General features: G+C 49.8%; 10 protein-coding genes across 10 annotated transcripts in view; 7 read left to right on the top strand and 3 right to left on the bottom strand.

Moving 5' to 3' along the window:
- Positions 1 to 840: 840 nt before the first annotated feature.
- On the bottom strand, positions 841 to 2688 carry UREG_01698 (uncharacterized protein; the record flags this gene model as incomplete). Its single annotated transcript, XM_002542136.1, has 4 exons — positions 841 to 1644; positions 1681 to 2214; positions 2333 to 2409; positions 2529 to 2688. The coding sequence occupies 4 exons, from the start codon at positions 2686 to 2688 to the stop codon at positions 841 to 843; spliced, it is 1575 nt and encodes a 524-aa protein (XP_002542182.1).
- Positions 2689 to 3705: 1017 nt separating this feature from the next.
- Positions 3706 to 4411, top strand: UREG_01697 (uncharacterized protein; the record flags this gene model as incomplete). Its single annotated transcript, XM_002542135.1, has 2 exons — positions 3706 to 3840; positions 3914 to 4411. The coding sequence occupies 2 exons, from the start codon at positions 3706 to 3708 to the stop codon at positions 4409 to 4411; spliced, it is 633 nt and encodes a 210-aa protein (XP_002542181.1).
- A 527-nt stretch (positions 4412 to 4938) lies between these two features.
- On the top strand, positions 4939 to 5729 carry UREG_01696 (uncharacterized protein; the record flags this gene model as incomplete). Its single annotated transcript, XM_002542134.1, has 2 exons — positions 4939 to 5016; positions 5070 to 5729. The coding sequence occupies 2 exons, from the start codon at positions 4939 to 4941 to the stop codon at positions 5727 to 5729; spliced, it is 738 nt and encodes a 245-aa protein (XP_002542180.1).
- A 748-nt stretch (positions 5730 to 6477) lies between these two features.
- UREG_01695 (uncharacterized protein) lies at positions 6478 to 7099 on the top strand (the record flags this gene model as incomplete). Its single annotated transcript, XM_002542133.1, has 3 exons — positions 6478 to 6572; positions 6702 to 6906; positions 6962 to 7099. 3 exons carry the CDS (start codon positions 6478 to 6480, stop codon positions 7097 to 7099), a joined length of 438 nt encoding a protein of 145 aa, XP_002542179.1.
- A 639-nt stretch (positions 7100 to 7738) lies between these two features.
- Positions 7739 to 9789, top strand: UREG_01694 (uncharacterized protein; the record flags this gene model as incomplete). The annotated part of the gene is made up of 7 exons (XM_002542132.1): positions 7739 to 7802; positions 7925 to 8005; positions 8104 to 8209; positions 8447 to 8722; positions 8774 to 9023; positions 9094 to 9395; positions 9459 to 9789. The coding sequence occupies 7 exons, from the start codon at positions 7739 to 7741 to the stop codon at positions 9787 to 9789; spliced, it is 1410 nt and encodes a 469-aa protein (XP_002542178.1).
- Positions 9790 to 10429: 640 nt separating this feature from the next.
- On the bottom strand, positions 10430 to 11908 carry UREG_01693 (histone deacetylase phd1; the record flags this gene model as incomplete). Its single annotated transcript, XM_002542131.1, has 1 exon — positions 10430 to 11908. The coding sequence occupies one exon, from the start codon at positions 11906 to 11908 to the stop codon at positions 10430 to 10432; it is 1479 nt and encodes a 492-aa protein (XP_002542177.1).
- Positions 11909 to 12395: 487 nt separating this feature from the next.
- On the top strand, positions 12396 to 13735 carry UREG_01692 (uncharacterized protein; the record flags this gene model as incomplete). Its single annotated transcript, XM_002542130.1, has 2 exons — positions 12396 to 12447; positions 12483 to 13735. 2 exons carry the CDS (start codon positions 12396 to 12398, stop codon positions 13733 to 13735), a joined length of 1305 nt encoding a protein of 434 aa, XP_002542176.1.
- Positions 13736 to 14306: 571 nt separating this feature from the next.
- UREG_01691 (uncharacterized protein) lies at positions 14307 to 15455 on the bottom strand (the record flags this gene model as incomplete). The annotated part of the gene is made up of 2 exons (XM_002542129.1): positions 14307 to 15117; positions 15181 to 15455. The coding sequence occupies 2 exons, from the start codon at positions 15453 to 15455 to the stop codon at positions 14307 to 14309; spliced, it is 1086 nt and encodes a 361-aa protein (XP_002542175.1).
- A 405-nt stretch (positions 15456 to 15860) lies between these two features.
- On the top strand, positions 15861 to 17818 carry UREG_01690 (uncharacterized protein; the record flags this gene model as incomplete). The annotated part of the gene is made up of 5 exons (XM_002542128.1): positions 15861 to 15925; positions 15985 to 16178; positions 16233 to 16947; positions 17009 to 17603; positions 17666 to 17818. The coding sequence occupies 5 exons, from the start codon at positions 15861 to 15863 to the stop codon at positions 17816 to 17818; spliced, it is 1722 nt and encodes a 573-aa protein (XP_002542174.1).
- A 2231-nt stretch (positions 17819 to 20049) lies between these two features.
- UREG_01689 (uncharacterized protein) overlaps positions 20050 to 24804 on the top strand; it is a gene marked incomplete at both ends in the record, with an annotated part of 6468 nt that continues 1713 nt past the window's right edge. Inside the window, 8 exons of the mRNA XM_002542127.1 lie at positions 20050 to 20256; positions 20362 to 20424; positions 20481 to 20712; positions 20779 to 22478; positions 22501 to 23152; positions 23215 to 23355; positions 23406 to 23551; positions 23603 to 24757. Of these exons, the coding sequence (XP_002542173.1) occupies positions 20050 to 20256; positions 20362 to 20424; positions 20481 to 20712; positions 20779 to 22478; positions 22501 to 23152; positions 23215 to 23355; positions 23406 to 23551; positions 23603 to 24757 (4296 nt within the window). The remainder of the gene's footprint in view (positions 20257 to 20361; positions 20425 to 20480; positions 20713 to 20778; positions 22479 to 22500; positions 23153 to 23214; positions 23356 to 23405; positions 23552 to 23602; positions 24758 to 24804) is intronic.

The raw sequence follows: 24804 nt of genomic DNA, 5'->3' as shown, positions 1-24804 counted from the left end.
AGAAAGAGGTGATGCTTGGCAGTCTGCTTAGTCAAGTACTGATTATGTAACCAGCGGAGAGGTACTCGGTCAACAACAGACCTGAGACTGCAGACGAGCTCTCTTCTGTCACAAGAAGGCTGCAAACAATATGAGCTGACATGACCTCCCATGTTATCCCACAAATCATTTGATCCTTTGAACTAACTGATTCTTTGGGCACTGTGACCATGGACCAAATTACAAAACATAGACTGGATCGGGCTGCTGAGGAACTTATAGCTTCAATTGATCCTTCAAAAGTCTGTGAGCTGGCCACTTCCTTTCACCCTGCCAAAACTCCCTGTTGGATCTTTTCAGACTGGAAGAAGGGTGGCTTTAATGTCTGTTTTCCCGTGATATTTAACCAGGACCCCGGGAGCATGGAGGGTAAGAAATGGATGGTCAGAATTCCCCTTCTTTCCCAACTGGCATTTCCAGAAGAAAAGATGCACAGTGAAATTGCAACCATGAAGTAGGCAGTTTTTTCTTCAGGGTTTTGGAGGGCATTTTATAACTACAGAGTACTCCATACCAACAAACCTAACAACAAATAGGAGAAGACTCCCTCCTATTCTTCCAATTTAGTTCTTCCTTCCCAAGTATGCATCCTTTTCGGGGCATAAGCTCCAATGGCTTCATTGCTTCCCCAGAAAAGGTAGTGATGGAAATGGTTTTTCAATTGCTGTTTCACGACTGGTGCTTCAGAGTGCAGACTGGAATGTGTTGGAGCATGAGATCTGATTGACCGATTCAAAAACTACAAAACAGTGAGCAACTCGCTACACATAAAGGCAAAGGCTACGGCTACGCCTCAGCGTCTCACAATCGGGTATTTCTCAACGCTGCCCCAAACACAATGCGTCTGTCCCACTCGGCTTGTGCTTTCCAGGGCCCTTGAGTGCTGTCTCCAAGGATCCAGCGTCTAGCAATCTCTCTAACAACATCGTCCCGGTCTCTCGAGGCATCTAAAATCAAAAGGCAGCCACAGACCACATGCTCGAGGTCCCGTAAATAGCTTCTGCCTTCCCATTTCAACTGCTCCTTCTCCTTGGTTTTGATCCCTGTGAGCCAGTGCTCCCATACCCGCCGCAGCTGTCGGGCTTCGTTGCCGAATCCTTTTGAATCAGCCGCACCCAATACATTTGAAACCCAGGCACCTAATACCGCAAGACATTCTGAGCCTTCTCTCCCCTTGGCCACACGAATGAGGTCGTCAGCCATAATATCTGTGGTCCCTTCCCAAATGCTTAACACGCATGAATCTCTGAAGATTCGAGCAATATTGAATAACGGATCCTCGTTCTCAAGATATCCGACGCCACCGAGGTTTTCCATACATGCGCGTACCCCCTTGATCGCTCGAAGCGCGGTCTGGGCTTTGACCATCGGCGTAAGAAGCCGCAGGAGTGCCTGTGCTTCCCGCTGGGTCTGAGGGACAATGTTTGCTCGCGCTGCGGGTGTTGGACCACTGTCCTGTCCCTCAGAGAGGCCAAGCAAGGCTGCCAAAAGGAATGTTAGATGCATGTTAGCTGCATATTTGACGTAGTCCTGTGCGAGTTTCCTGACATGCGCTGGCATGTCCATCAACAATGTGTTTCTGACCATTCTGACTTTCGCATATGCCTTTGAGATTGCCAGTCCCCGACCCCAGTAACTTACAGCTGCAATGGCGTTCTGTAACCTGGTTATGTTAAGAAGAGTGGAAATCTCTTTGACTCCCTGTCCCTCCTTTCCAATGAGGTATGCCCTCATCCCTTTAAGTTCCAGCTCTGCCGTAGGCACAGGCTTCGTCCCCAGTTTGTTTTTGAGCCGTTGAATCCGGATTCCGTTTAGCTCGGTTTCGCCGTTACCTCCTTTTACTCTTCTTCGTAGCGGTGCATAGAAAGCACTGACGGCTCCGTCCTGACTTGTTTTAGCAAGCAGAATGGTCATATTCGCATCTGTTGCTGAAGAAAACCATTTGAATCCGTCAATGCGCCATGGGCCCAGGGGCAAGCTGTTGGCATCAACGCCGTCTGACTCCGATTTCTCTGCAGCTGAAAGCTTCCTGGCTACTGTTTCCGTGCCACGAACATCACTTCCTCCCTTCCGTTCAGTCATCCACTGGCCACTTGTCCACGCGATATTTGGATCGCGGCTAATCAGCCTTCTCCTGGCTTCTGCAAAATCCCTCCATTTTCGCCATCCAAATGCCTGCCCAGTAAACATGCCGCGCCATCTGTCATGGGCGCTGGGGACATGTCACCATCCGCTGCGCTAGGGGGTCCAAAGGGGGGCCTTTTAGACTTTGATAAACCCCATTATTCCAGACCTGTCCACCATATTGCTGCTCATAACCCCTGGGCACGATTCCTTCTTTAATTCCAATGGGGTGAAGTGTTCTCCAGCCTTGGCCAGTGAGTAAAGAGTCTTGTTTGTTCTCTACGCCGAAAGTGGGTGAGCGGGTTCAGGGAAGGCAGGTTTTGCTCTGGGTCAGCGATATGAGACTGGATGGGCCTGGATAGTACCAAGGGGGAGAACCGGGTTAGATCCTGAACGAGTTCTTGCGGGAATCGGCTCAGGGAGGTGAAGGGACACCATGCGACGGAATATGGGATCGTCTTCGATTAACGGAGGGTAGCGCGGGGGGCTTTGGGAAGAAACCGGGGGGAGCACTGGAGGCTCCATCACTGCAGCAGGTAGATAAACGTGACGCTCTGCTCAAGAGGTATAAGTCTTTGTTGATAATTGCTGTGCAATGATACACCCACAACATTAGTCGCCATTTATTATGCCGTGATCTTTCTCGGGCTGAGGAGACGACTCCAATACTCCGCATCAGACATTTGGGGTTGAGCCTCGGCATGTGATGCGTTCGGCCAGAGCCCATCTATCACTATCTTCATAGTTGCTCGTCAAGGCCTCAAGGGACATTTCGACAGGAACTCACTCCCCGATGTTTTATTATACACCTGCATGCTTGACATGATTGCAATCTAAACTGCCTCGCACCTTGGTAACTACGGCAGCTGGTAACTTGCTTAACTAACTATATCATCGCCTCCGATTCAAGTCACTGCGAGCGCCACGGCGGGGTTGAAGAACACCGATTCAAGATTCAGATATCAGAAAATCACTAAACTACTAATAATATGGGAATTTCAACTTGCATCGGCGTGGCCCCCCCTGTCGCCCGCCAGAATCGTGATTGCGAGTCGATTCCCCGACCGTGCCAGGGCCACGACATTCACCAGAAACGCTCCCTCAGCTTTCTATCGTTTTGACGCCCTGTTATGTATCGGTCAATTCGTGATCGGTTGTAGCGGCGAGACTGGCACCGGATCGTTGGCAATTTGCAATATTGTTGCCTGATTGTTGCCTGAATGTTGAAATTTGCCCAACGGCCCACATGCACAATGTCGTCCGCAGAATAGCGTGCATTCGTTGTGTTGTCAGTACTTTGACCGATATCGGCTACTGGGAGTGCCTGTGGATTGCATGAGGAGCAACAGAGGGATTCTCCCCAATCTCTCCAACGAAGCCTGAAGATTCTCCGTGATCTCTCTACAGGTAAATGAGGTGGACGACTAGCTAACAAGCCACCTGCAAATCATTCTGATGAACGATGAATAGTCGTATGATTTCCGTTGATTTCGAACATTCCGCTGCAGCTCATACCCTTGCTTGGTGGCCTACGGTCGCTTAATGGCTTTGCTCTCTCCTGATCAGGTTTCAGCGCTTACGGCTGCAGATGTCTCCTTCAATCAGGTGCTGAAGGAAGGCGAGTTCTCCACCGTGTTCCAGGTCCTCATTCGAGACCAGAAGTATGTGATGAAAGTGGTAAGTTCATGGGTCTACACATTTTGGAGGTACTTGTTCTTTTTACGAATTGATGATGCAATATCACACACAGCTTGTCCTGGGATGGACGCCTCCCAACCGCGAAACCAATATCTTCATCTGCGAGAGCACTGCCTATCGACGCCTAAAGGCTAAGAGACTATATGAGAAAGGTTTGGTTCCGGACTTTTATGGGGAGATGGAGAATTTGGACCCGGATTTGTGGAGGCCCCATTTGGACAGCTTTCTTCGCGATGAGCTTCGCCCCTGTGCGGTGGTTTTAGAATACATCCCGAAGCTACAGAAAATGCAACTCTCCAATTTCTCAGAAGCTAGGGCTGCTGAATTTCGAGCAATTTTTCTTGAGATCCAACAAGCGCATGTTTATCATGGCGACCCATACCCAAGGAATATGATGGTTTCATATGCCTCGAAACCGGAGAGGTGCCTTTGGATAGACTTTGACCGCGCCCAAACGTATTCGGAGGGTGAGCTGACACCCAGGCAAAAGGAGCTAATGGGCGAAGAGATCGCGCTTGTGGATAATTTCTTTGAAGATGCGGTACGTTGAGCTCATTCCTAGCTGGTTTAGTAGTTAATACTGACTAGCTGGTGGTATTCCTTCTCCAGGCGGCGGATATTCAGGAGGGAACCACATCTCGTACCTCGCCCTGGTATCGAAGTTTGTAGGCAGGCATTATAAGTTGAATCTAGGTCTGCTGTTATGGATATGAAAGGCCCCATTGCCAACAGTAAAAGCAACAATAAAACAGGCATGGGAATCGAAGATTCGTGTCTTTTAGCTTTTCTGCAATAGTTACAAAGCCAGGATATGCTATGACAAGAATGATTGACCATATTATTATTTTATTATTTTTCATAGGCTCTTATGCGTCTGAGACTATGAAGAGCCACCAGGCAATTCACCCAACTGGATACAGGCTTATGTTATCCTGGATGTGAGGACTCCAGCTGGCATTCCATTTAACCAAGCTTCAACCGCGCAATGATTTCAGAGTAGGCTATTGCCCCCAGCGTTGGCCGGAAAAACTGCTGAGCCATCGGTATATACATTTACTCCTCCGTTCATAGTGAACAATGACTAGCATTGATACCGACAATGGCTTCCAACCAGCACTCATCGTGGTTGACATGCAAGAGGACTTTTGCCCGCCAGTGAGTCGAACCCGCTAGTTAACCTTCCAACGCACCCTCATGAAACAACACAGAATCCTCTCGGCGTCCAAGGTGGGCGCGACCTTGTCCCGCTGATCAATGAAATAATTCAATATCCCGGGTTTGTCGTCAGAGTCGCGACTCAGGACTTCCACCCCGCAACCCACATCTCGTTCGCGAGCAATCACCCGGCACCAAACAATAACCCGTTTGAATCGCACATACAGATGACAAACCCAGCTGTTGTTGGCTCAGACCCAACAGCGACAATCGCTCAGCGGCTATGGCCCGCCCATTGTGTCCAGAACACGCCCGGCGCGGAGATACTACCCGCCATCAGGATGGACAAGATTGATGCGGTGGTGAAGAAAGGGATGGATGAGCGGGTGGAGATGTATTCTGCGTTTGCGGATGCGTTTGGGAATAGAGACTGTAAGGCTACGGGCGGTGCGAGTGCGGACCTAGAGGCGATTCTGAGAGAGAAGGGGGTTACGGATGTGTTTGTGGTAGGCCTTGCGGGGGATTACTGCGTCAAACACACGGCGATTGATGCGGCGGAGAGGGGGTTCAAGACCTTTGTGATTGAGGAAGGGGTCAAGTGTGTTGATGCGGTGAGCGGGTGGCAGGAGGCCAAGGTTGAATTGGCGGCGCGGGGTGTCAAGGTAGTTGGGCTTGACGGCCTGGAGGTGGGAAGAGTCAAGGTAGGGATATAAAGGCGGGTTGGCTGGAAGGGCGAGGAGGTTTATCGACTATAAGCTGTATCGCGGGCTCATATGGGATAGGTGACGTTTTTATATGATTATCTTGGAGTACGCCTCGATGTTGGAACATAGCTACATGTATTCTAGACTGAGTATGAAACTACCAACGGCAAAGCTTGCCAACGGTGCTAGTCCGGAGTCTCAAAAGGCCTCGGGCGGCGGAAGTGGGAGAAAGAGGCGTTGGACTCTCTGCTCAAAGGCCTTTGTGAGATTTGATTTGGACGGCGGACTGTCCCGTGCCCAGGCTGTTCGTGTCATGGGTACCCCGCGAGTCCACGAGCAAACACTCTTTCTCAATATCAGATGCCCCAAGCTGGCGGGTATTTCCTGGAATCCCGAGCCTCAACTCCTCCAGCATGTTGTCCAACTCCGATGAGATTCCCGCCAGCTCCATAGTCGCAGCAGAAATCGATCCTCTGCCTTACTGGCTAGTCAACGTCCCAGCCGCACAAAGGCCGTCGGAATGCCCGGAATTCCTTCAGAACTTGCCGGAGAAGTCAATTCGCATTCTCTCGACGCCGGATTCAGACTATGTTCGGCAGGACTGGGCCCTGGTTAGGGAAATAGTAGGTTGATCTCCCGCCCATGGAACCCCGTCCTGTGCGAGCTTCCTGTTAATCAATCCCACGACCCGACAGAGGCTAATCAAATCCATCGATTCCACCGCGTCCCGTCGGACTTGAGAAAGTACCTCGAGTACATGGCTCAGATCAAAGTAGCCTACGGTTCGGTTCTAGAATTCATCATCCAAGAACGGCTGTGCTGGGATGACTTGAAACCCAAGGGTACAAGTCTGTTTGAACATCCCGGTTCGTTGAAGAAAACTATCCAAAGTTTCTCTCCCCTCCCGCTCCCGTTCTTCCTTTCTTCCTAGCCCACCCTGTCGGGTTCCGGTTCCAGCCGCTTGATATTGCTGACCGACAGAAACGTGGTATGGCGGACAGATGACTACAAAATCCTGTATAATGATTGGCCGTATGGGGTGGAAAAGGACATTATTCACCTGGTGGTGTGGACGAAGTTTGCGCTTGAAGACGATCCCGTCACGGATGATCTGACCCCTCGCGCACGGATGGAGATTGACGAGTTCGTTGGAAGGATCTTCCGGTCAAGGATGGCAGCGGAACGAGTGAGTCTGTCTCGAGAGCGTGATGCTCAGGCATTGACGCTGATTGCCCGTCCAGGTGGTCTGGTTTAAGAACTGGAGGTCACTGAAGTCAGTCCACTCGATAGAGCATTTCCATGTTATGCTCAAGGCGCCAGATCTGGAATTCGTGCACGAGATCACCAAGGGAGACGTGCCGCTTGTCGAGAAGATTTGATCGGGATAGTTTAGTTCCTGCTGCACGGTTCATGCTGGTTGAACGGCTAGTTAAGCGATTCCCAACCCAAATAACTAGAAGAAGCACCAGTGGACCTGACGCTTCTCAACAAAATCCGCTTCGAGCTTCATTGGGGTTAACAGTCCTTTTTGCCAGCACTCTGTACTCTGTGTCGGGTCAATTGTGACAAGTTTGAAGTGCCAGCAACGGGGGCTAGTTCCGCCTGGGTGCCCCTCATTTGCTAATCCCGCAAAGCTTCTTCCAACAAAACAAAAAGGAAAAAAAATAAAATAAAAACAAGTGAATTCACCCTTCAATGTTCTATCTTCCGTGCTGCCTTCGTCTCTGCCGGTGATACTCGCTCGTTTCTCTGTCTTCGTAGCACGACAGCATTTCTTCACCGTAGCCCACGCTCTGTTTGTGTATATCTTTCTGTTCCCCTTGCTTGGCCTCCTACGTAAGAGGTCCTCCTGGGAAATATATCGCCGAACGCCCGCTTTGCCACTGCCGTGTACATACTCGAACCAGCCCAACAAAAAGCCGGCTTCTCTCGATTGCTCTCCTGGATGCCTTTACGTGCCGTTTTCGATCCCTTGAGCTGCACGATCTAGATCCGGGTGCTGATATTCGACCCCCGCCATGCTGCCCAAGCTGGCTCTAGGCCACCACGGCCATCAAACTCCCCGCCGCTCGTCGTTAAACAGTGCGTCCCGAGAGGTCCTTGCTATATAGCCCGTGCGACTTCTTCTTTTTTCGAGTTTACACTGTATTTCATCGCCAATTGGCAAGCCCAGACTGATGCTGATCGCTTCTATCCTGCTACAGGTGCTCGATCCGATGACTCTAGCCAACCGACATCGCCTGGCGCTGAAGATGAAACTGTTGTCGAGCCCGACCAAGGCAATGGTAAGCCTTGAGACTCCCATGGTTTTTCACCCTGAGCAAACAAGCATTGCTTCCGCTGCTATCCCACGCACAATTTCTAACTTATTACTTGCACCTAGTGCTGTCCCACATCATTTCGCAGCTACGACCCGGCGCCGACCTGAGTAGGGTCGTGTTGCCCACGTTTATACTTGAGCCCCGTTCGATGCTAGAAAGGATTACAAAGTACGTTGGCTCTCGAGCTGCTGCGTTTGCAAGATCTATATTAACCGGACAATGGGCTTGAACAGTTTCATGGCTCATCCAGAAACTTTGCTAGAAATGCCAAAAATTGAAGATCCGCTCGAGAGATTCGTGTCCGTGGTCAGGTTCTATTTAAGCGGCTGGCATATCAAACCACCGTATGCAATGCCCCCCTGGTTCTCCGGTTACCAAGCTATACACTAATCATTTTGAGAATAGAGGCGTCAAGAAACCCCTGAATCCGATTTTGGGCGAAGTCTTTACATGCTATTGGGAGTATCCAGATAACAGTCACGGCTACTACATCTCAGAGCAAACATCCCACCATCCTCCTAAATCGAGCTACTTTTTCATGGTCCCGGAACACCACATCCGCATCGATGGCACCCTAAAGCCCCGAAGTCGGTTTTTGGGAAACTCCGCCGCAAGCATGATGGAAGGTATAGCCATACTGCAGTTTTTGAATAGAGGCAAAGAAAAGCATGGCGAAAGATAGTATGAACACATCTGCCGACCGTCAAATGGCCGAACTGACATCTGGCGTAGTATCCTTACCCAGCCAAATATGTATGCGCGGGGTATTTTATTTGGCAAAATGAAGTACGAGCTTGGCGACCATAGCTATGTCAGATGTCCGGAGAATAACCTGGTTGCGGATGTGGAATTCAAAACCAAAGGGTACTTCATGGGAACCTACAACGCTATCGGAGGCACAATAAAAAACGAGGCAACCGGCGAAGTTTACTACGAGCTCTCTGGGTATTGGAATGGGGAGATGTATATCAAGGATGTCGCTGTAAGTTTAACGCTATACGGCACAGTCTACTTCGTACTAACCGATTAATAATCGCTAGACTGGAAAAAAGGAGTTGCTTTTCAATGCCACAACTGCAAAGCACAGCCCACCTATTGCCAGACCACTCGAAGAACAGCAACCGCGCGAATCGCAAAAGCTGTGGCACAGCACAACCCAAGCGTTGCTCGCAAGGAATCACGAGTTAGCAACAGAAGAAAAGACAAAGATAGAGGATAGGCAACGCGAGGAAGCGGCTCAGCGAGCTGACAGAGGTGTGGAATGGCGCCCAAGGCTATTCAGGCGTGTCAAAGGGGGGCCTGGCGGTCCCGAAGAGGGAGAAGAGGACCTTGACTGGATATTGAATGCTCATATGTAAGTGGCCGCGATTAACCGTTACCAAACCGACACGAGCTCTGACAATGTCGATGCATGCAGTGATTCAGAGGATCCAAAGCTCGCTACACGCCAAATCCTGGCTGTCGCGCCGATTCTGAAAGGGCAGGAAGTTGATCACCAGTTTGATATTCCGCCACACTGTCCGTCGTCACACCGTTCGGATAAACATCATCAGCCAGTCTCCCAAAATTCTGCGCATGAGCAACAAACCAACAATCTGATAGATTTTGGCAATGACGGAGCCGCACCTGGATTGGAAACCGGCAAGGAAAGCACTTCTGAGCAGTTGGCATCAAGTACAGGACACCCAATACAGAGAAGAGACTCCCACTCTTCAGGCGTTGACGAGTTTGTCGACGCTCAGGATTGAAATGCGAGTTCATCACATATGACCTGCAACAGGACGCGGTATTTTGAGCTCATACAACCAAACTTGGCGTTGCTCGTTCTTGAGCGATGACTTGTGCCGGATAATTGACCTTGTTCGCGTTGCACCTCAGTCACTGGTAACAATTCGTCGATTACGCAAATTTGGATGCAGACACGTCTTCCAGCGTATTTATTCTGGGAGCGGGCTACTCGACAAGCTGAGCATCGCGGCTTAAGCTGGATAGCGACTGGATGTGGAACTCTTACCCAATCCAGGGTATTTCGATGAATACCTTACTATCTTTTACCAAGTTCATTACATGGCAACGGCGATTATGAAATACCAACTTTAAAGCGTCGAACATGAGTTCTTGACAGCATGCATAGATAGGATAACCCTAGATAATACATGAAAAATTAGTATAATGAATAATAAAAGTGTTCATGTGAATGTCCATCTAAGATTCTGTAAGCTGGCACAGTTAAGATAATCGCCTCCGAAAGATAGTCATCCCAAGTCTCATAGAGCCATTGTACTCCCGAACCTCCCAAAACACCAATACACGATATCAGGGGCGTGGGGCAGTTCATTTGCCAGTAGAAATCCACCAAAACTCCCAAGACAAAGAAAATGGAAAACTTCATGTATACAGCTCCCCTCTAACTCCCAGCCCTTTCTCTTGATCCTTTCTCCGACTAGATCTTGATCCACCAATACCCACCGTGCTCACACCCGCCCCGTCACGATCTTCCTGCTCCTCCTCACCCAACAATTTCTCCTCCTCCAGCTCCCGTTCGATTTCCTCCCTCAATCCCAGTATATCCGGCGGAATCACGCTCATCTGCACACTGGGAGCCCCCTTGATATACCTCAACTGCTCCATCGTACTCTGCACCAACGACTCCAAATACGCCCTCGAGTTCTTATTCTCCACCTTGCGCATCTCCGACAACGGCGGGAACAGCGTGCAGTCGGGGCGGAAGTGGTTGCGGAACTTGAGTGATTCAGGGAGGACCGGGTTGAGGTCGTTCTCGGCGTCGAGGCAGATCGCGGTCTCGTAGGCCCAGAGGCGCGAGACGTTGCGCGGGGTGTACCCGCCACCGCCGACGACGAGGGTGGGCAGGCCAAAAGTCTTGGTGTAGGCGACGCAGGCGCCGTGGGCGCGGATGTTGAGGTTGAAGCAGCCCAGGCGGTCGCAGCCGAGGCTGTCAGCGCCGCATTGGAGGACGATGGCGCCGGGTTGGTAAGTGCGGATGCAAGGGCCGATAATGGATTTGAACAGGGCGACGTAGTCGCTATCTTCGACGCCGTCGTTTAAGGGGATGTTGAGGGAATGGTGGGCGCCTGGGTTGAGGGGGTGAGAAGGGCCGGTGCTGTCCAAGGGTCCGGTGCCGGGGAAGAAGTTTTCCTTGTCGTATTTGTGGAAGGAGACGGTGAGAACGCGATCTGTTGACCAAAAGGCTTGCTCGACTCCGTCGCCGTGATGGACGTCGATGTCGATGTACATCACACGGGGGTGAATCCGGAGTAACTGGAGGATCCCAAGTACGATGTCGTTGACGTAGCAAAAACCGCTCGCCTCGGCCTTTTTGGCATGGTGGAGACCGCCGGACCAGTTTATTGCGATTTCAGATTGATTATTGCAGAGCTTTCGCGCTGCGTCCAAGGTTCCGCCCGCGTAGAGCGAGCAGTAGTTAAATAGGCCGTCGAAAACCGGGCAGTCATCCCCAAAATTAAAGCGGGCGAGGGTGTCAACCTGGGACGTTGACTCCATATCCGCCGGCAGCACTTGCGTTAGGAACTCGAGGTAATCCGAGCTGTGAAATTCTGCCAGTTCCTCGTACGTTGCCGACCGGGATAGATAGAGGTCCATTGCGTGATGCATCCCGTAGGCCAAGACCAACTGTTTCGTGAGCGTCAGTCGCCATGGTTTCATCGGGTGATTCGAGCCAAAATGATGCGGTTCGACAGCCGGATTGGCATGCCAGGATACGCGATAGCCCTTGGGTCGCTTGATGATATCGTACTCGGCCTCATCTGCGGTTTTGGTATCTAGGCTTAATGTTGGGTTCTTGACCGGCGGAGCGCCGTACTCTTGAACGACGGTGGTTCGAGACATGATTGTCAGATAAATGAGAGCCTCCAGGCACAGCACTCAGCCATATGGCGACAGGCCAGAGTGCGCTTGTGCAGCGAAAGAGTGGTTTCTCTTGATGCCAGGAAGCAGGATGGCGTGAATGTTGTCATTGTCTGGCTTTCCGTCTCAAGAAATGGAGGCTCTGGGCCATCAAATCAAGTGGCCAATCACAGCCTTTTTTCTGTTTCAACCAGCCCGCTAGTCCCAATACAGCCTAGTCCCGTAAATCCCCGGTTGCAGCAGAATCCGCTAATCCGAATGAGGCTAGTTGTATGGTCTGTGCGCTTGCCACTCGAAGGCGGTGGATCTTTCTGCCGCCAACTTCACTCTTCATTTCACGATTCAATCAGTCACACACCACTTATTCACAACTCGCTGTTGGATAGTGACCTGTTCAAAGGGACTACTTGAAGCTGATGACAAACTTGATCATCAGTTGTGCCAGCGCTACAGGGTCTACAGCTAGAATATGGCACACGCAGAGGACTGCTCCACAGTGCTGGAGCAGTTTGTCCATGATGGTATGTTGCCATGCGACATCCTTTCTTACATATAGCTAATAGTGGCATAGTGGCAAACCTTCCGGCTGAGATAAGCCATTTGATGGAGGAGATCCAGGCAAAGGACAAGATAATACAGGAATGTCGTGCTTTGATAAACTCCCGCGATGGCAGCCTGCAAAAATTTATAAAACTAAACGGCAGTCACGCGCTCAACCCTAAAGAGGAATCGTACAGCAATGCAATACTACAGAACATGGACCGCTCCCAGGTGCTACAGGACGAGAAGATCGCGCTGAGCGAGAAAGCGGCCGTTATCCTTGATAGGCATATCAAAAAGCTGGATATCAAAATTCGCGACTTGCAAAATGACGGCATCCTTTCAAATGACCCGCCTATTCCGTCTCTATTTAGCACTAAAGACACTTACCGCGACACTAAATCCATTTTTTTTACCGAAGCTGCTCAGGCTGATACTTATCCATCGCCTCTCAACCCGACGTCTGGAAATGCTGCTTTGCCAGCTAACCTTCTCCAGCGATTAAACAGTGCCACAACAGCCGCTGCTGGTATGTCTGGCACTGCAGGAAGCACCGGAAGAAATTCAGCCCCCGCCACCCCAGGCGCCGCGGCCTTGCATTTCCAGCAACGCCAACGAGAATCTTCTGCTGGTGCAACAGAGAATAAACGTCGAAGACTTAACGCATCATTAACAAACCTGCCTGCTGCCCCATCCGGCCTCCGCCAGTCCTCCTTAGGTCCTGGCACGCCAAAAGCTGGAACCCCGGGTGCTACGCGGGCAGGAAGCGCGGGTCCAAGAACAACAACAGCAACCAAGAAAGCCACCATTAAGAAAGTTGCACCGCATCAGCAAGTGCGAAAGATAAAGGCTGGTGCCACAGCAAGCAAAACATCGAAACGTTCCTCTAGTGGAAACGGCCGGCTGAAACCTGTTTCCGGCAACACAGCCTCACGGAAAAGATCGCCCGCCTCGGCGGCTAGTATGCTCGAAGAGGAGGACGAATCTATGCTGAGTAGTGCCGACCTTTCAGAGTCCGAGAATAATGTTTCCCGTCGCCAGGCTGGCAGAGATTCGGACGAGGAGATGGAGGATGAAGAGGATGAGGGGGGAGAGGATACTAAAGTCTACTGCACTTGTCGCAGTGTGAGCCACGGGGATATGGTTGCCTGCGATAATGATAATTGCCCATATGAATGGTTCCATTGGAAATGTGTAGGGTTAACCAGGGAACCTTTGGGAACGTGGTACTGCGAGGAATGTCGAAGGGAATCTGGGCAAATGAGTTGACATTCTCATCTTTTATCCTGGCATTTTATTTGCCACGGGGACTGTAGATTATATGATTATAACGAGTTACGAATTTAAAGCTATTGTTTGGTCCATATTATGTTAGTATATCCTTAGCAATCCTAGAAGTACTCAATACAATCCACCCAGGCTTATATCTGGTCAATAGCTATTTTTGGATGTTAAATACTGTTTAAACTGAAGGTTGGAACCCAAGGTTGATATAACTACACTCGGCGCAGTAAGCATCAATGTAGACCAAAAAAACAAACTCCAGCGCTATGCTCTATATTCATGATACAAACGGTTAGTTTCGGACTTTTCATTCCTAAATTCTTATAAAAATTTTGGAGCCTTTCCAGTATTTGACAATGCGTACGGGATAACGGTGTTGGTTTTGTCACACGTCGTGGAATATATTTCGGAGTTAAGTTGTAAGGATACGGAGGCGGCTTGGATGATAAGAAAATATAGCAAGAGGAGGTAGGTCGATGAAAATGTAGAGGTTTCACAAAGTGGTATCCTTCGTGATATGCGGACTGGTTCGGCTGTCAAGTCAAGAGTGGGGTTTTTAGAATGAAAGAGCTTCCTTTAACCACTCTTGGAAATATTCGCAATTCTCCGCGTTGATGGGCCCGCCTTCGTGACATAACGAAAAGACTGGACATCTGCCACAAGGTACCTCCGTCATGCCATTACTCCCAAGTGCAAGTTGATCTTGGTCAGAAGTTCCCTTGTCGGCCCCAGGCCCTTGAAAACCGAGTTCGCGTTGAAGAGATATCTGGTTTGGTTTCTTAACGCTTTTATAAGCCGCTCCGTCACGAAGAGAGACCAATCTGCCGTCGTAGCAGAGCATCTCGAGGAGTTGAGCGATACTCCCTTCTCCCAATGTAACAGGCGTCAGACCCGAGGCGTTGATCGCTTTAGTGATGTCGGTTACGGTAGGATAGCCCGTGTACGTAGGCAAGTACGGCAGGTATTGAGGTTCGGTGGGTTTCGAAGCTTCGTCTAGCTTCCGTTTCTTCTTCTGTCGATCAGCCTTTTCGGTATCATGCCAGCTCCTTGCGCTGATCCAACGCTCTATCCAGACGCCCAAACTGTGTATAAAGTCGGCGTCCAAAATCCCATCAGTAAACCACGCGCCGCCGGTAACCTCTTCGCTTGGTTGAAGGCCGGCCAGCATGTAGATCTTGCGTTGCGGATATTTGACATTCCGTACGGACTTGATGTAGTTTTTTGCTTCAAGGGACTTCAAACACCGGTTCATGATCGTTTGGTGCAAATTGGTCCGCGCTTTGATTGTTTTCGTCCAGACACCTTGACGGCCTGTGGAGTGAATAACATTGTAAACCATTCGTTCTTCGGCATTCAGATTCTGGAGCCTAAACGAGGCAAGGCCATTAGTTCTCTTCCGCAGCTCTGGAGATTGTTCGCAAGAGACTCACTTTTCCGCATCCGACTGCTCAACGACTTTCCAGGCAAGCCGATCATCTTTACCATGAAGCATACGAAACAAGCTCTGGTCCACAAGGGACTGAGCGCATTTCATCAGCAGCGCCAGATCATTGTTCGGGATAACGCCCAGGCCCAGAAGGTCATGTTGATAGAATAGGTGGTCTGAAGAGAAGTCTGAGATACATTTGTCGTAAATAGCGGACGCAAGCTCATTTACATCCTTCGCAGCTTTGGCCTTGGGCCCTGCGGACGAGGAGGAGGCCATGTCGTGTGAGCGCGCGACGAGCTGTGAAGAGATCACCGGTGGGGATGCGGATAACTCATAATCGGGTCCCGGCTTTCATTGGGAGTCAAGAAGCCTTCCTGATGGTGCGTAGAGAGTCATTTCAGATGGCTGGAGCTGGTTGTTCAATCTTCGTCGACCATTTTTTTTTTGTGAGGTGGGACAGTCATAAGCTCTTTGGGAGGGGGTACTTGGGCTTTGGTGCCAGCCACTCAGAGAATGAAGTCACTGCCAAAGAGCGGGCTTAAGCTCGAAATTTCCAGAAGCTCAAGACAAACAACCCCATCTTCTCTTCTCCCCTCTCTCTCCTTAGGGACGCCTCTTCTTTTCCACGCCAGGACCCTGCATTCACAGTCTGCTACTTATATATTTTAATTTATCTCCGCAATGGCCGACGCTCTGAAGGCTGAAGGCAACAAGGCATTTGCCGCCAAAGAGTTCGATTTGGCTGTGTGAGTAATCGACGAGGTTGCCCTTCACGCTCCGTTCTGACTGACCGGATGTGAGGCAGTGAGAAGTTCTCGGCGGCTATTGAACTCGATCCCGACAATCATGTCCTGTACTCCAACCGCTCTGGTGCCTATGCTTCGCTGAAGAAATTCGAACAAGCCCTTGAGGATGCCAACAAAACAACCGAATTGAAGGCAGACTGGCCCAAGGGCTGGGGCCGAAAGGGTACCGCTTTGCATGGGCTCGGGGATCTCGGTAGGTCCGCAGTAACTACAATTCTTCAAGCATAAATCTAACCAGGGCCTGTAGTCGGTGCTCACGATGCATTCGAAGAGGCTCTTAAATTGGACCCCGCGAATGCCCAGGCGAAATCCGGGCTTGACGCTGTGAACCGAGCGATTGATGCTGAAGCCAGAGCAGACGGGGTCGCAGGAGACCCGTCAGGCGGTTTAGGTCAAATGTTCAACGATCCACAACTTATTCAGAAGCTGGCAAACAACCCGAAGACGGCACAACTCCTTGCCGACCCATCTTTTATGGCGAAACTACAAAAGGTTGCGCAGAATCCAAATAGTATCGGAGAAGAAATGCGCGATCCACGTTTCCTTCAAGTGATCAGTGTATTGCTGGGAGTCGATTTGCAATTCGGAAACCCCCCTGAAGGTGCGCAGCAGCATGGAGAAGCGGAAGAGGATGTTGCGATGCCAGATGTCAAGCCGCAGAAGGAACCTGAACCGGAGCCTGAACCGGAACCCGAGGATGAAGAAACAATCGCCAAACGCAAGGCAAAGGAAGCAGCAGATGAAGAGAAGAAACTGGGCACCGAAAACTACAAGAAGCGGCAATTCGACGCTGCAATTGAACATTACACCAAAGCCTGGGAATTACACAAGGATATTACATATTTGACCAATCTCAGCGCTGCTCATTTTGAGAAAGGGGATTATCAAGCTTCAATTGAAACTTGCGAAAAGGCCATCACCGAAGGTCGCGAGATGTTGGCGGATTTCAAAATCATTGCAAAGTCAGTTTTCTGCTGTTCGCATTTCCTTTCTTCGAACCATACACTGATTATTTCAAACTAGGGCATTTGGAAGAATTGGTTCATCATATGAAAAGATGGGAGATCTTCCCAAGGCCATCATCAATTACCAAAAGTCTCTTACCGAACACCGCACACCCGATATCCTTACCAAGCTTCGCAACGCAGAAAAGGCCCAAATCAAAGCCGAAAAAGAATCGTACGTCAATCCCGAGGAGGCTGAGAAGGCTCGCGAACTTGGAAATCAAAAGTTTAAAGAAGCGGACTGGCCCGCAGCCGTTGATGCCTACACTGAGATGACGAAGCGCGCTCCTCATGACCCTCGTGGTTATAGCAACCGCGCTGCCGCGTTGATCAAGCTTATGGCGCTGCCCCAGGCCGTCCAGGATTGCGATGAGGCCATTCAGCGTGACCCGAAATTCATTCGAGCATATTTGAGAAAGGCACAGGCACTGTTCGCTATGAAAGAGTATAACCGGTGTCTCGATGTGTGTGCTGAAGCTGCGGAGCATGATGAGAGCGGAGCCAACGCACGCGAAATCGACCAGCAACAGCAAAAGGCATTGGAAGCTCAGTTCAGCTCACGGGCGGGTGAGACCGAAGCCGAAACTGCTGAGAGAATTCAGCGCGACCCCGAGGTACGTGTCCATCTTTTCCCCTTTTGAAGTGGGATATCCGGTTTTGCTGACTGTGAATTTAGATCATGGCTATTGTTCAAGACCCCGTTATGCAGAGCATTCTTCAACAAGCGAAGAGCGACCCCGCTGCGCTGCAGGAGCATATGAAGAATGCCACGGTGAGGATGAAGATTCAGAAACTGATGGCAGCTGGTGTGATCAGGCTTGGACGGTAACTGAGCGGAGTGTTTGCGAAAAAAAAAAGAGAAAAGCAAACCAGTTGAACGTGATGACAAGGAATAGGTCAAGGGCAACAATCGCCGCAGCTCTCACTAATTATGGCAGATGGGATTCTCAAAGATTAGCAAGCCTTCAATCCAGTTCAAATGCAACTTTGCCTTTCTTCATTCGAATTGGCGAAATCCGGCACTGAACGCCGACCACTTCAATCTCAATCTGTAGGTACAGGTATTAGTATGCAGATGCGAGGACATACCTGGCCTTCTCCGTCGACGGTCACCGCAAATAATCCACAATTATCCTCATCTTTTGAATGAATAGGGTTTTGTAGCTAGAGCAGTAAACAGATCGAAATCATACTCCGTATTCCTCTGCCATTGTTATTAGTGTTGAAAATGTATGTAGTGTGCTCTGTATTTTGATCATATTCGAGGTCTTTTGTACCCTGGGGTCAACATTGACCTGCGGCCCTGCGGGCACCGTACTTGAAGCTCGTTGTAACCTCGGCTGGGAGAGCCAAGATGCGTTCTTGCGTGGTTCAGAGAATCACAGTGACCTTGGACGCAATATTACCAGGTTTCCCGGGCGCAAGGATAAATGCTTCATTGTTCCTGAGGACAAAGCCTCGAGCCCTTAGAGATTTATTAGTTGCTCAACCAAGAGCAACTAATTATGCAAGTGGAAAAGTTGCCTGACAGTTGTCAACAGAACTCAGGCTATTGTGGCATCTCTCCTCCGTCCTTGATCGGAACTGACCGCACTTTGGATTGCATATCGCCACACCTCCGCAACTCGCTGGCTCTTGGCTTTTGAGTGGCTGTTGACATGATGGCCCAGTTTTGCGTTCCCAAGTGCCTGGTTCGTATCTTTGTGTTGCGAATATAATATAGCTGTCGAGTTGATTCAAATGGTTCTGCTTTTGCACAATGATAATAGCGACAATAATGCTGAACAAAGTCCCATCCCGGCGAGAATTTCGGGTGTTTCAAAGCTGAACACTTGTTCCTTGTGCCGACTTGGCCTCTTGGACTTGCAATCTGCACGTCAGGCTGGGCAGCTCAGCCAAGTGGACCTTGAGATCCGATCCACGAAGTTTTTGGAAAACACTGTTTAAAAGAGGGCTGGCCACTTGGAAGGCAAGGAAGCTGCATGGCTCCATCAGATCGAGTTTTTTTCAGCAGCCAAGAAGACCGAGCTGTTGTTCTTAGCGAAGCAAGAATGGCCTCAATACGGAGTAACCAGACAACAAACAAAAGCCGCTCAGATGGCATTGATGACCCCTTTTCTCTATTTATTCGCTTTCTTGCCACAGAGGACCTGTCTCCGCTGCGGGAGCTGGTTCCATGGACTTCGCAGCAAGAAGGTCCCTTGCTGATTTCTGCTCGCCAAATTGCTGGGTTCTTTTTGCGTGTGGAGTCCGCGAGATTGTGGGAAAAGCTAGGAGTGGGCCGAATCCCGGTAGGTTCGATGTTGTCAGACAAGATTGTCGAGTGGCTTGCGCAGTTCACACTCTCGCTGCCGGTGATTTGCCATCTCAGCGAGAAGAATGCACAGCAAATGGAATCTTTCTAACCTCGCTTTTTGCCTCTTTTTGACAGCACATCCGTAATTTACTCGGTACGACGCAAAACAGAACGGGGGGGGCGTGGCTGTGCACCCTGTGTATGTGGCTGGTACCGGTAATCTTACAGAAAGTGGCGCCGGCGATGGGCGACTATTAATCGTTAGCGTATTATGACGAGATGCGGAGTTTCTCTGCAAATGAGTTGCCAGGCAAAGGGGTGAAAAAGGAAAAACAAAAAGGACAGTGAAGGAGAGAGGAGAGGCGCAAAAAGCCATTGATCTGCAGTGACTGTCAATTCAATCGCCATTGTTGAGCAACGGAATCTCCAGCTCTTTCTGAAGCTCTGTGATCTGGTGCATTCACCAACGGCCAATTGTCGTCATCGTGCTCCCTGCCAGCTGCTCATCCGCCTGTTGTCACTGTTCTGGTATTAAAACACCCACCCCAGCGCCTCCTCCCCGCAACGATAACTATTGCAGTGTAACCAACAGCCCATTCTTGCCCACAAAAAGGCACATTGGTGGTTTGCAACTATTGCAAAGCCTTGAAAGCCCCAATTCAGCCCCGTTGCTGTGTTCATCTGCAGGGAACCGCGCTTGAATGGGCCTTTTTGCATGGTGCTGACGTCGAACCACTTCTCACCATCAACGCCATTTGTGAGCCATGGCGCTCGCGACTGAGCACATTGACTCCATAAGGAGTGAATTGAAGCAGGAGGGGGCGATCCAAGCTGCTCAAGATCCCCAGTCCAATGTTTCTCCGGAAGCCGCAGAGAAGGTCCTCGTCGAAGAGAGCAAAAAGGCCGATGTAGCTGCATACCAGTTTGATCCCAATGCGACAACTGAACAAAAGAATGAGCAGGTTAAGATGGTAAATTGATTCCTTTTTTATTCCTTTTTTTTCTCTTTTCAATTTCGCAGGATCTTTTCCTTATGATTAAAAGTTACTTACGATAAGCCGAAAACCCCCCAATAGACCATCCCTACGAACCTCCATCGTGACAAGAAACCACCCCCGGTTGCTGTGACTACCGATATCGTACGTTCCAAGTTTTTCGACATCCAAAGTGGGATATTGACTTATATTCGATCCAGGTTAATGGCTCCACAGACTTAAAGTCACCGACGACGGGGAAAACAGTAGACGGTCCGGTATCGCCTCTACCAAAGGCAGGCGCCGAACTCTCAGACGAAGAGCGATGGGCCCGAGATCGAACCGGATGGGCCCCCCGTTTCCACACCCAAGAGGACGAAGTTGACGAGGGAGAGATCCTGCTTGATCACCAAACATTGCTTGAAAGTAAATTGGATGACAATCTGTTCGGAGGTGTGCCAATGCTTCTATCCACGTTCGTGCCTTGAGGCTTCTAGACTAATATTGGCATTCCAATAGATTGGTATCATAATGCGGGCATTATTGTATTTGCCTGTCTTGCGTCCTGGTTCGTGGCTCTTATCGGGGGTGGTCTAGGATGGGTATTCATCGTCATGGCGACCTGTGGCACATACTATCGAACGTCGATACGGCGTACCCGAAGGAACTTTCGAGATGATATCAATCGCGAGTTGGCCAAGAATCGACTGGAGACAGATACAGAAAGCCTCGAGTGGATTAATAGCTTCCTGGTCAAATTCTGGCCTATATACGCACCAGTAATCGGTGATACGATTATCAATTCGGTCGACCAGGTTCTCAGCACGGCGACGCCCTCATTTTTGGACAGTTTGCGTTTGAAGACCTTCATCCTAGGCACCAAACCTCCGCGACTCGAGCATGTTAAAACTTACCCAAAGACAGAAGTGGATACCGTCCTAATGGATTGGAAATTCAGTTTCACTCCCAACGATACCATGGATTTAACTGCACGCCAGCTTCGCAACAAGATCAACCCTAAAGTGGTGTTGGAGGTACGGATAGGCAAAGGCGTGGTCAGCAAGGGTCTTGACGTGATTGTTGAAGATTTTGCGTTTTCAGGCTTGATGCGTGTTAAATTCAAGCTCCAGATCCCGTTCCCGCATATCGAACGTGTTGACGTATCATTTTTGGGCGAGCCAGAGATTGACTACGTGTGCAAACCACTGGGCGGAGACCTTCTAGGTTTTGATATAAATATCATCCCGGGCTTGGAGTCCTTCATCAAGGATCAGATACATAGCAATCTTGCGCCGATGATGTATGATCCGAATGTTTTCCCCGTCGAAATTGCGAAGATGCTTGCTGGTAATCCAGTAGACCAGGCCGTCGGGGTCGTGGCCGTCACCATTCATGGTGCTCATAACTTGAAGAATACCGACAAGTTCTCTGGCTCTCCTGACCCCTATGCGGTCGTGTCCATCAACAGCCGAAATGCACTTGCCAGAACCAAGACTGTGCATGAAACCTCAAATCCGAGATGGAACGAGACACTGTACATTATCATCACTTCCTTTACGGATTCCCTCACTGTGCAAGTCTACGACTACAATGAAATTCGAAAGGATAAAGAACTTGGCACTGCGACCTTCCCGATGGAATCTCTTGAGGCCGAACCGGAGCACGAAAATATATCACTCGACATCATGTCTAGTGGACGCCCACGGGGCAACTTGCAAATGGACGTTAGATTCTTCCCGGTTATGGCAGGTGGAAAAAACCCCGAGACCGGAGTGGAAGAGCCACCACCGGAACTGAACACAGGTATTGCAAAGATTACAATTGAACAGGCTAAGGATCTTGACGGCACCAAGAGTCTTGTGGGACAATTAAACCCCTACGGGGTTTTACTTCTGAATGGCAAAGAAATCCATATCACCAAGAAGCTCAAACGCACAAACAATCCGATTTTTACAAATCCATCCAAAGAGGTCCTTATCACTGATCGAAAATCTGCCCGTCTCGGCTTGATCATCAAAGATGACCGTGACCTCGTCGCTGACCCAGTCATGGGAACCTACCAAATCAAACTCAATGATATGCTGAAAATGATGGAAAAGGGGCGCGAATGGTTCAATCTTAACGGTGCTAAAACGGGCCGCGCTAAGCTAAAAGTTGAATGGAAGCCTGTTGCTCTTAGAGGAGTGGTTGGAAGCGGTGGCTATGTGACGCCGATCGGAGTTATGCGAATCCATCTTCAAGGCGCTAGGGATCTCAGGAATGTGGAAACCATGGGGCAAATCCGACCCTTATGTCAAAGTTCTTCTTTCGGGAGTGGAAAAAGGGCGGACCGTTACTTGGAAAAACAATTTGAACCCGGATTGGGACGAGGTAGTATACGTGCCTATGCATTCTCCGCGGGAAAAGATCATGCTTGAAGTCATGGACGAAGAATCCATTGGCAAGGACCGACCTCTGGGATCGTTGGAACTGTCTGCGGCAGATTATATTCACGAAGGGGAGGACGGTCAATATGAGGTTGACGATGAGAAACAACTGCTGTCAACCGGCCTCCGTTTAGAAGGACGTGGCCACCCCAAGGGCGTCCTCAACTACACAGTTGCTTTCTACCCGACACTCAACGTAGCCGATCCTGAAGAGGAAGAGGAAGAAGCCAAGACCAAACAAGCTATGGAAGGCCAAGTCGCTTTGGAGTCAAGAAAGAGTATCGAAAGTACACGTTCTGCCAACACGGATTCTCTTCAAGCAAACATGGAACCTAAAGCAAACGGCCGGACAAGTACTGACACAAGTTTGTCGAAACCTCTATCCAACGGTGAAACAGTGGTAGAATCGCCAATCGAAAAAACCGTTCCCAAGATCCATATCACTCCCGAAGATGTATCTCAATATGGTATGTCGCATCGGGTTCAATACTCTGCTTTGATCCAGTGAACTAACAGACCCTCAAAACAGAATCCGGCTTGATTGTCTTTAAAATCATCGAAGGCCACCTATCACACAATGACGTTCAACTCGAAGTTTTGATGGATGACTATGTGTTCCCTTGTTACACATCTGCTAAGGCGCGCTCGAAACATACAGTATTCAACGACGGTAAGGAAGGCCAATTTGTGAATCGAAAATCCCGCTAACAGATGGTCTAGTTGGGGATGCGTTTGTTCGCGAACTTGAGTTCTCGAAGATGACCCTTCGCTTAGTTGAGAAGACTGACAAAAAGGGCGACGATGATCATGATCATGCTATTGCAAAACTGAGCGGCCCAACGCTTACGACACTTCAGCAATGTTTGGTACGGTGACTTTTAAAATTATGCGGGATTGTGCAGCTAACTGTGGATTAGTATAAACCCACGGAGTTAACGTTGAGATCCAGCGATGGCGCTGTCAGCAAGGTTAAAGTGAGCCTCAAGTATATACCAGTGATGATGAAACTGGATCCTTCAGAGAGCATTAGCAACATGGGGAATCTGCGTGTCGATGTCCTTGATGCAGCAGACCTCCCATCGGCAGATCGAAATGGCTACAGTGACCCGTACTGTAAATTCAAACTTAACGGGAAGGAAGTCTTCAAAACAAAGGTGCAAAAGAAGACATTGCATCCCGCGTGGAATGAATGGTTCGAATGTGCTATCTCGTCCAGAATTGCGGCAGATTTCAAGGTTGAAGTCTATGACTGGGATTTTGGAGAAAAGGCAGACTACCTAGGTGGTGCTACGATCGCCTTGGACCAACTTGAAGCTTTCCGGTCGCAAGAAGTATCGATTCCCCTGGATGGCAAATCGGGTGCCATCCGATTGAAGCTTCTTTTCAAGTCGGATTATATCATACGTTCTCGGCAAGGTTCGTCGACCTTTTCGGGTACTTTCGCAACCCCTGGAAAGATCGTTGGCGCTCCCGTTAAAACAGTTGGTTTAATCGGCGGCGGAGTGGTGAAGGGCGCTTCCTTCTTGAAGCATGGTCTTTTACGCGTTCGGCACAGCAGCAAGGACGATCCCGATGCTTCTTCCCCAGAAATTTCAGCTCCAAGCAACGGGGTGCCCAATGTCGAAGTTACCCCAACGCCTCATCAGACTCCAGCGCTTGTTGAAAGCTCTCCGCCACCCTCAGCAGCAGCATCTCCTCAGGTCCATTCCCGTTCTCGAAGCACCGCCTCACAAGTTGGAGAAAGACTTGGGTTCGGGGGATCCGGCGTGAAAGGAGAGACTGGATCGGCAACCTTTACGATCGTTTCTGCTACTGGGTATCCACCATCCACCAATGTCCGTGTCACTGTGAAGCAGTCAACCTCGAGGGGATGGAAAGAAATCCACAAGTCGAAAGCTCACAAGGTTTCCTCCTCTGGTTCTTCAACGCCGTCCAGTGGAGGATGCGTTGTCACGTTTGACCAAGGGCATGAAACTTTTAGAGTGAAGGACGTAGCCGCAGATGTTCAGTTCCAGATTCAAGTCAAAGACCACGCCACATTCGGCTCGGACCAGGTTCTCGGCGAAGCGATAGTGTGCTTTATCGATGACCAGGGCTCAGGTGTTGGAAAGGAGCGCAG

The sequence above is a fragment of the Uncinocarpus reesii genome, genomic scaffold, assembly GCF_000003515.1.
Source record: "Uncinocarpus reesii 1704 scaffold_1 genomic scaffold, whole genome shotgun sequence".
Lineage (NCBI taxonomy): Eukaryota > Fungi > Ascomycota > Eurotiomycetes > Onygenales > Onygenaceae > Uncinocarpus > Uncinocarpus reesii.
Note: the sequence above shows the minus strand (reverse complement) of the source record. Positions and strands in the feature narration are given on the sequence as shown.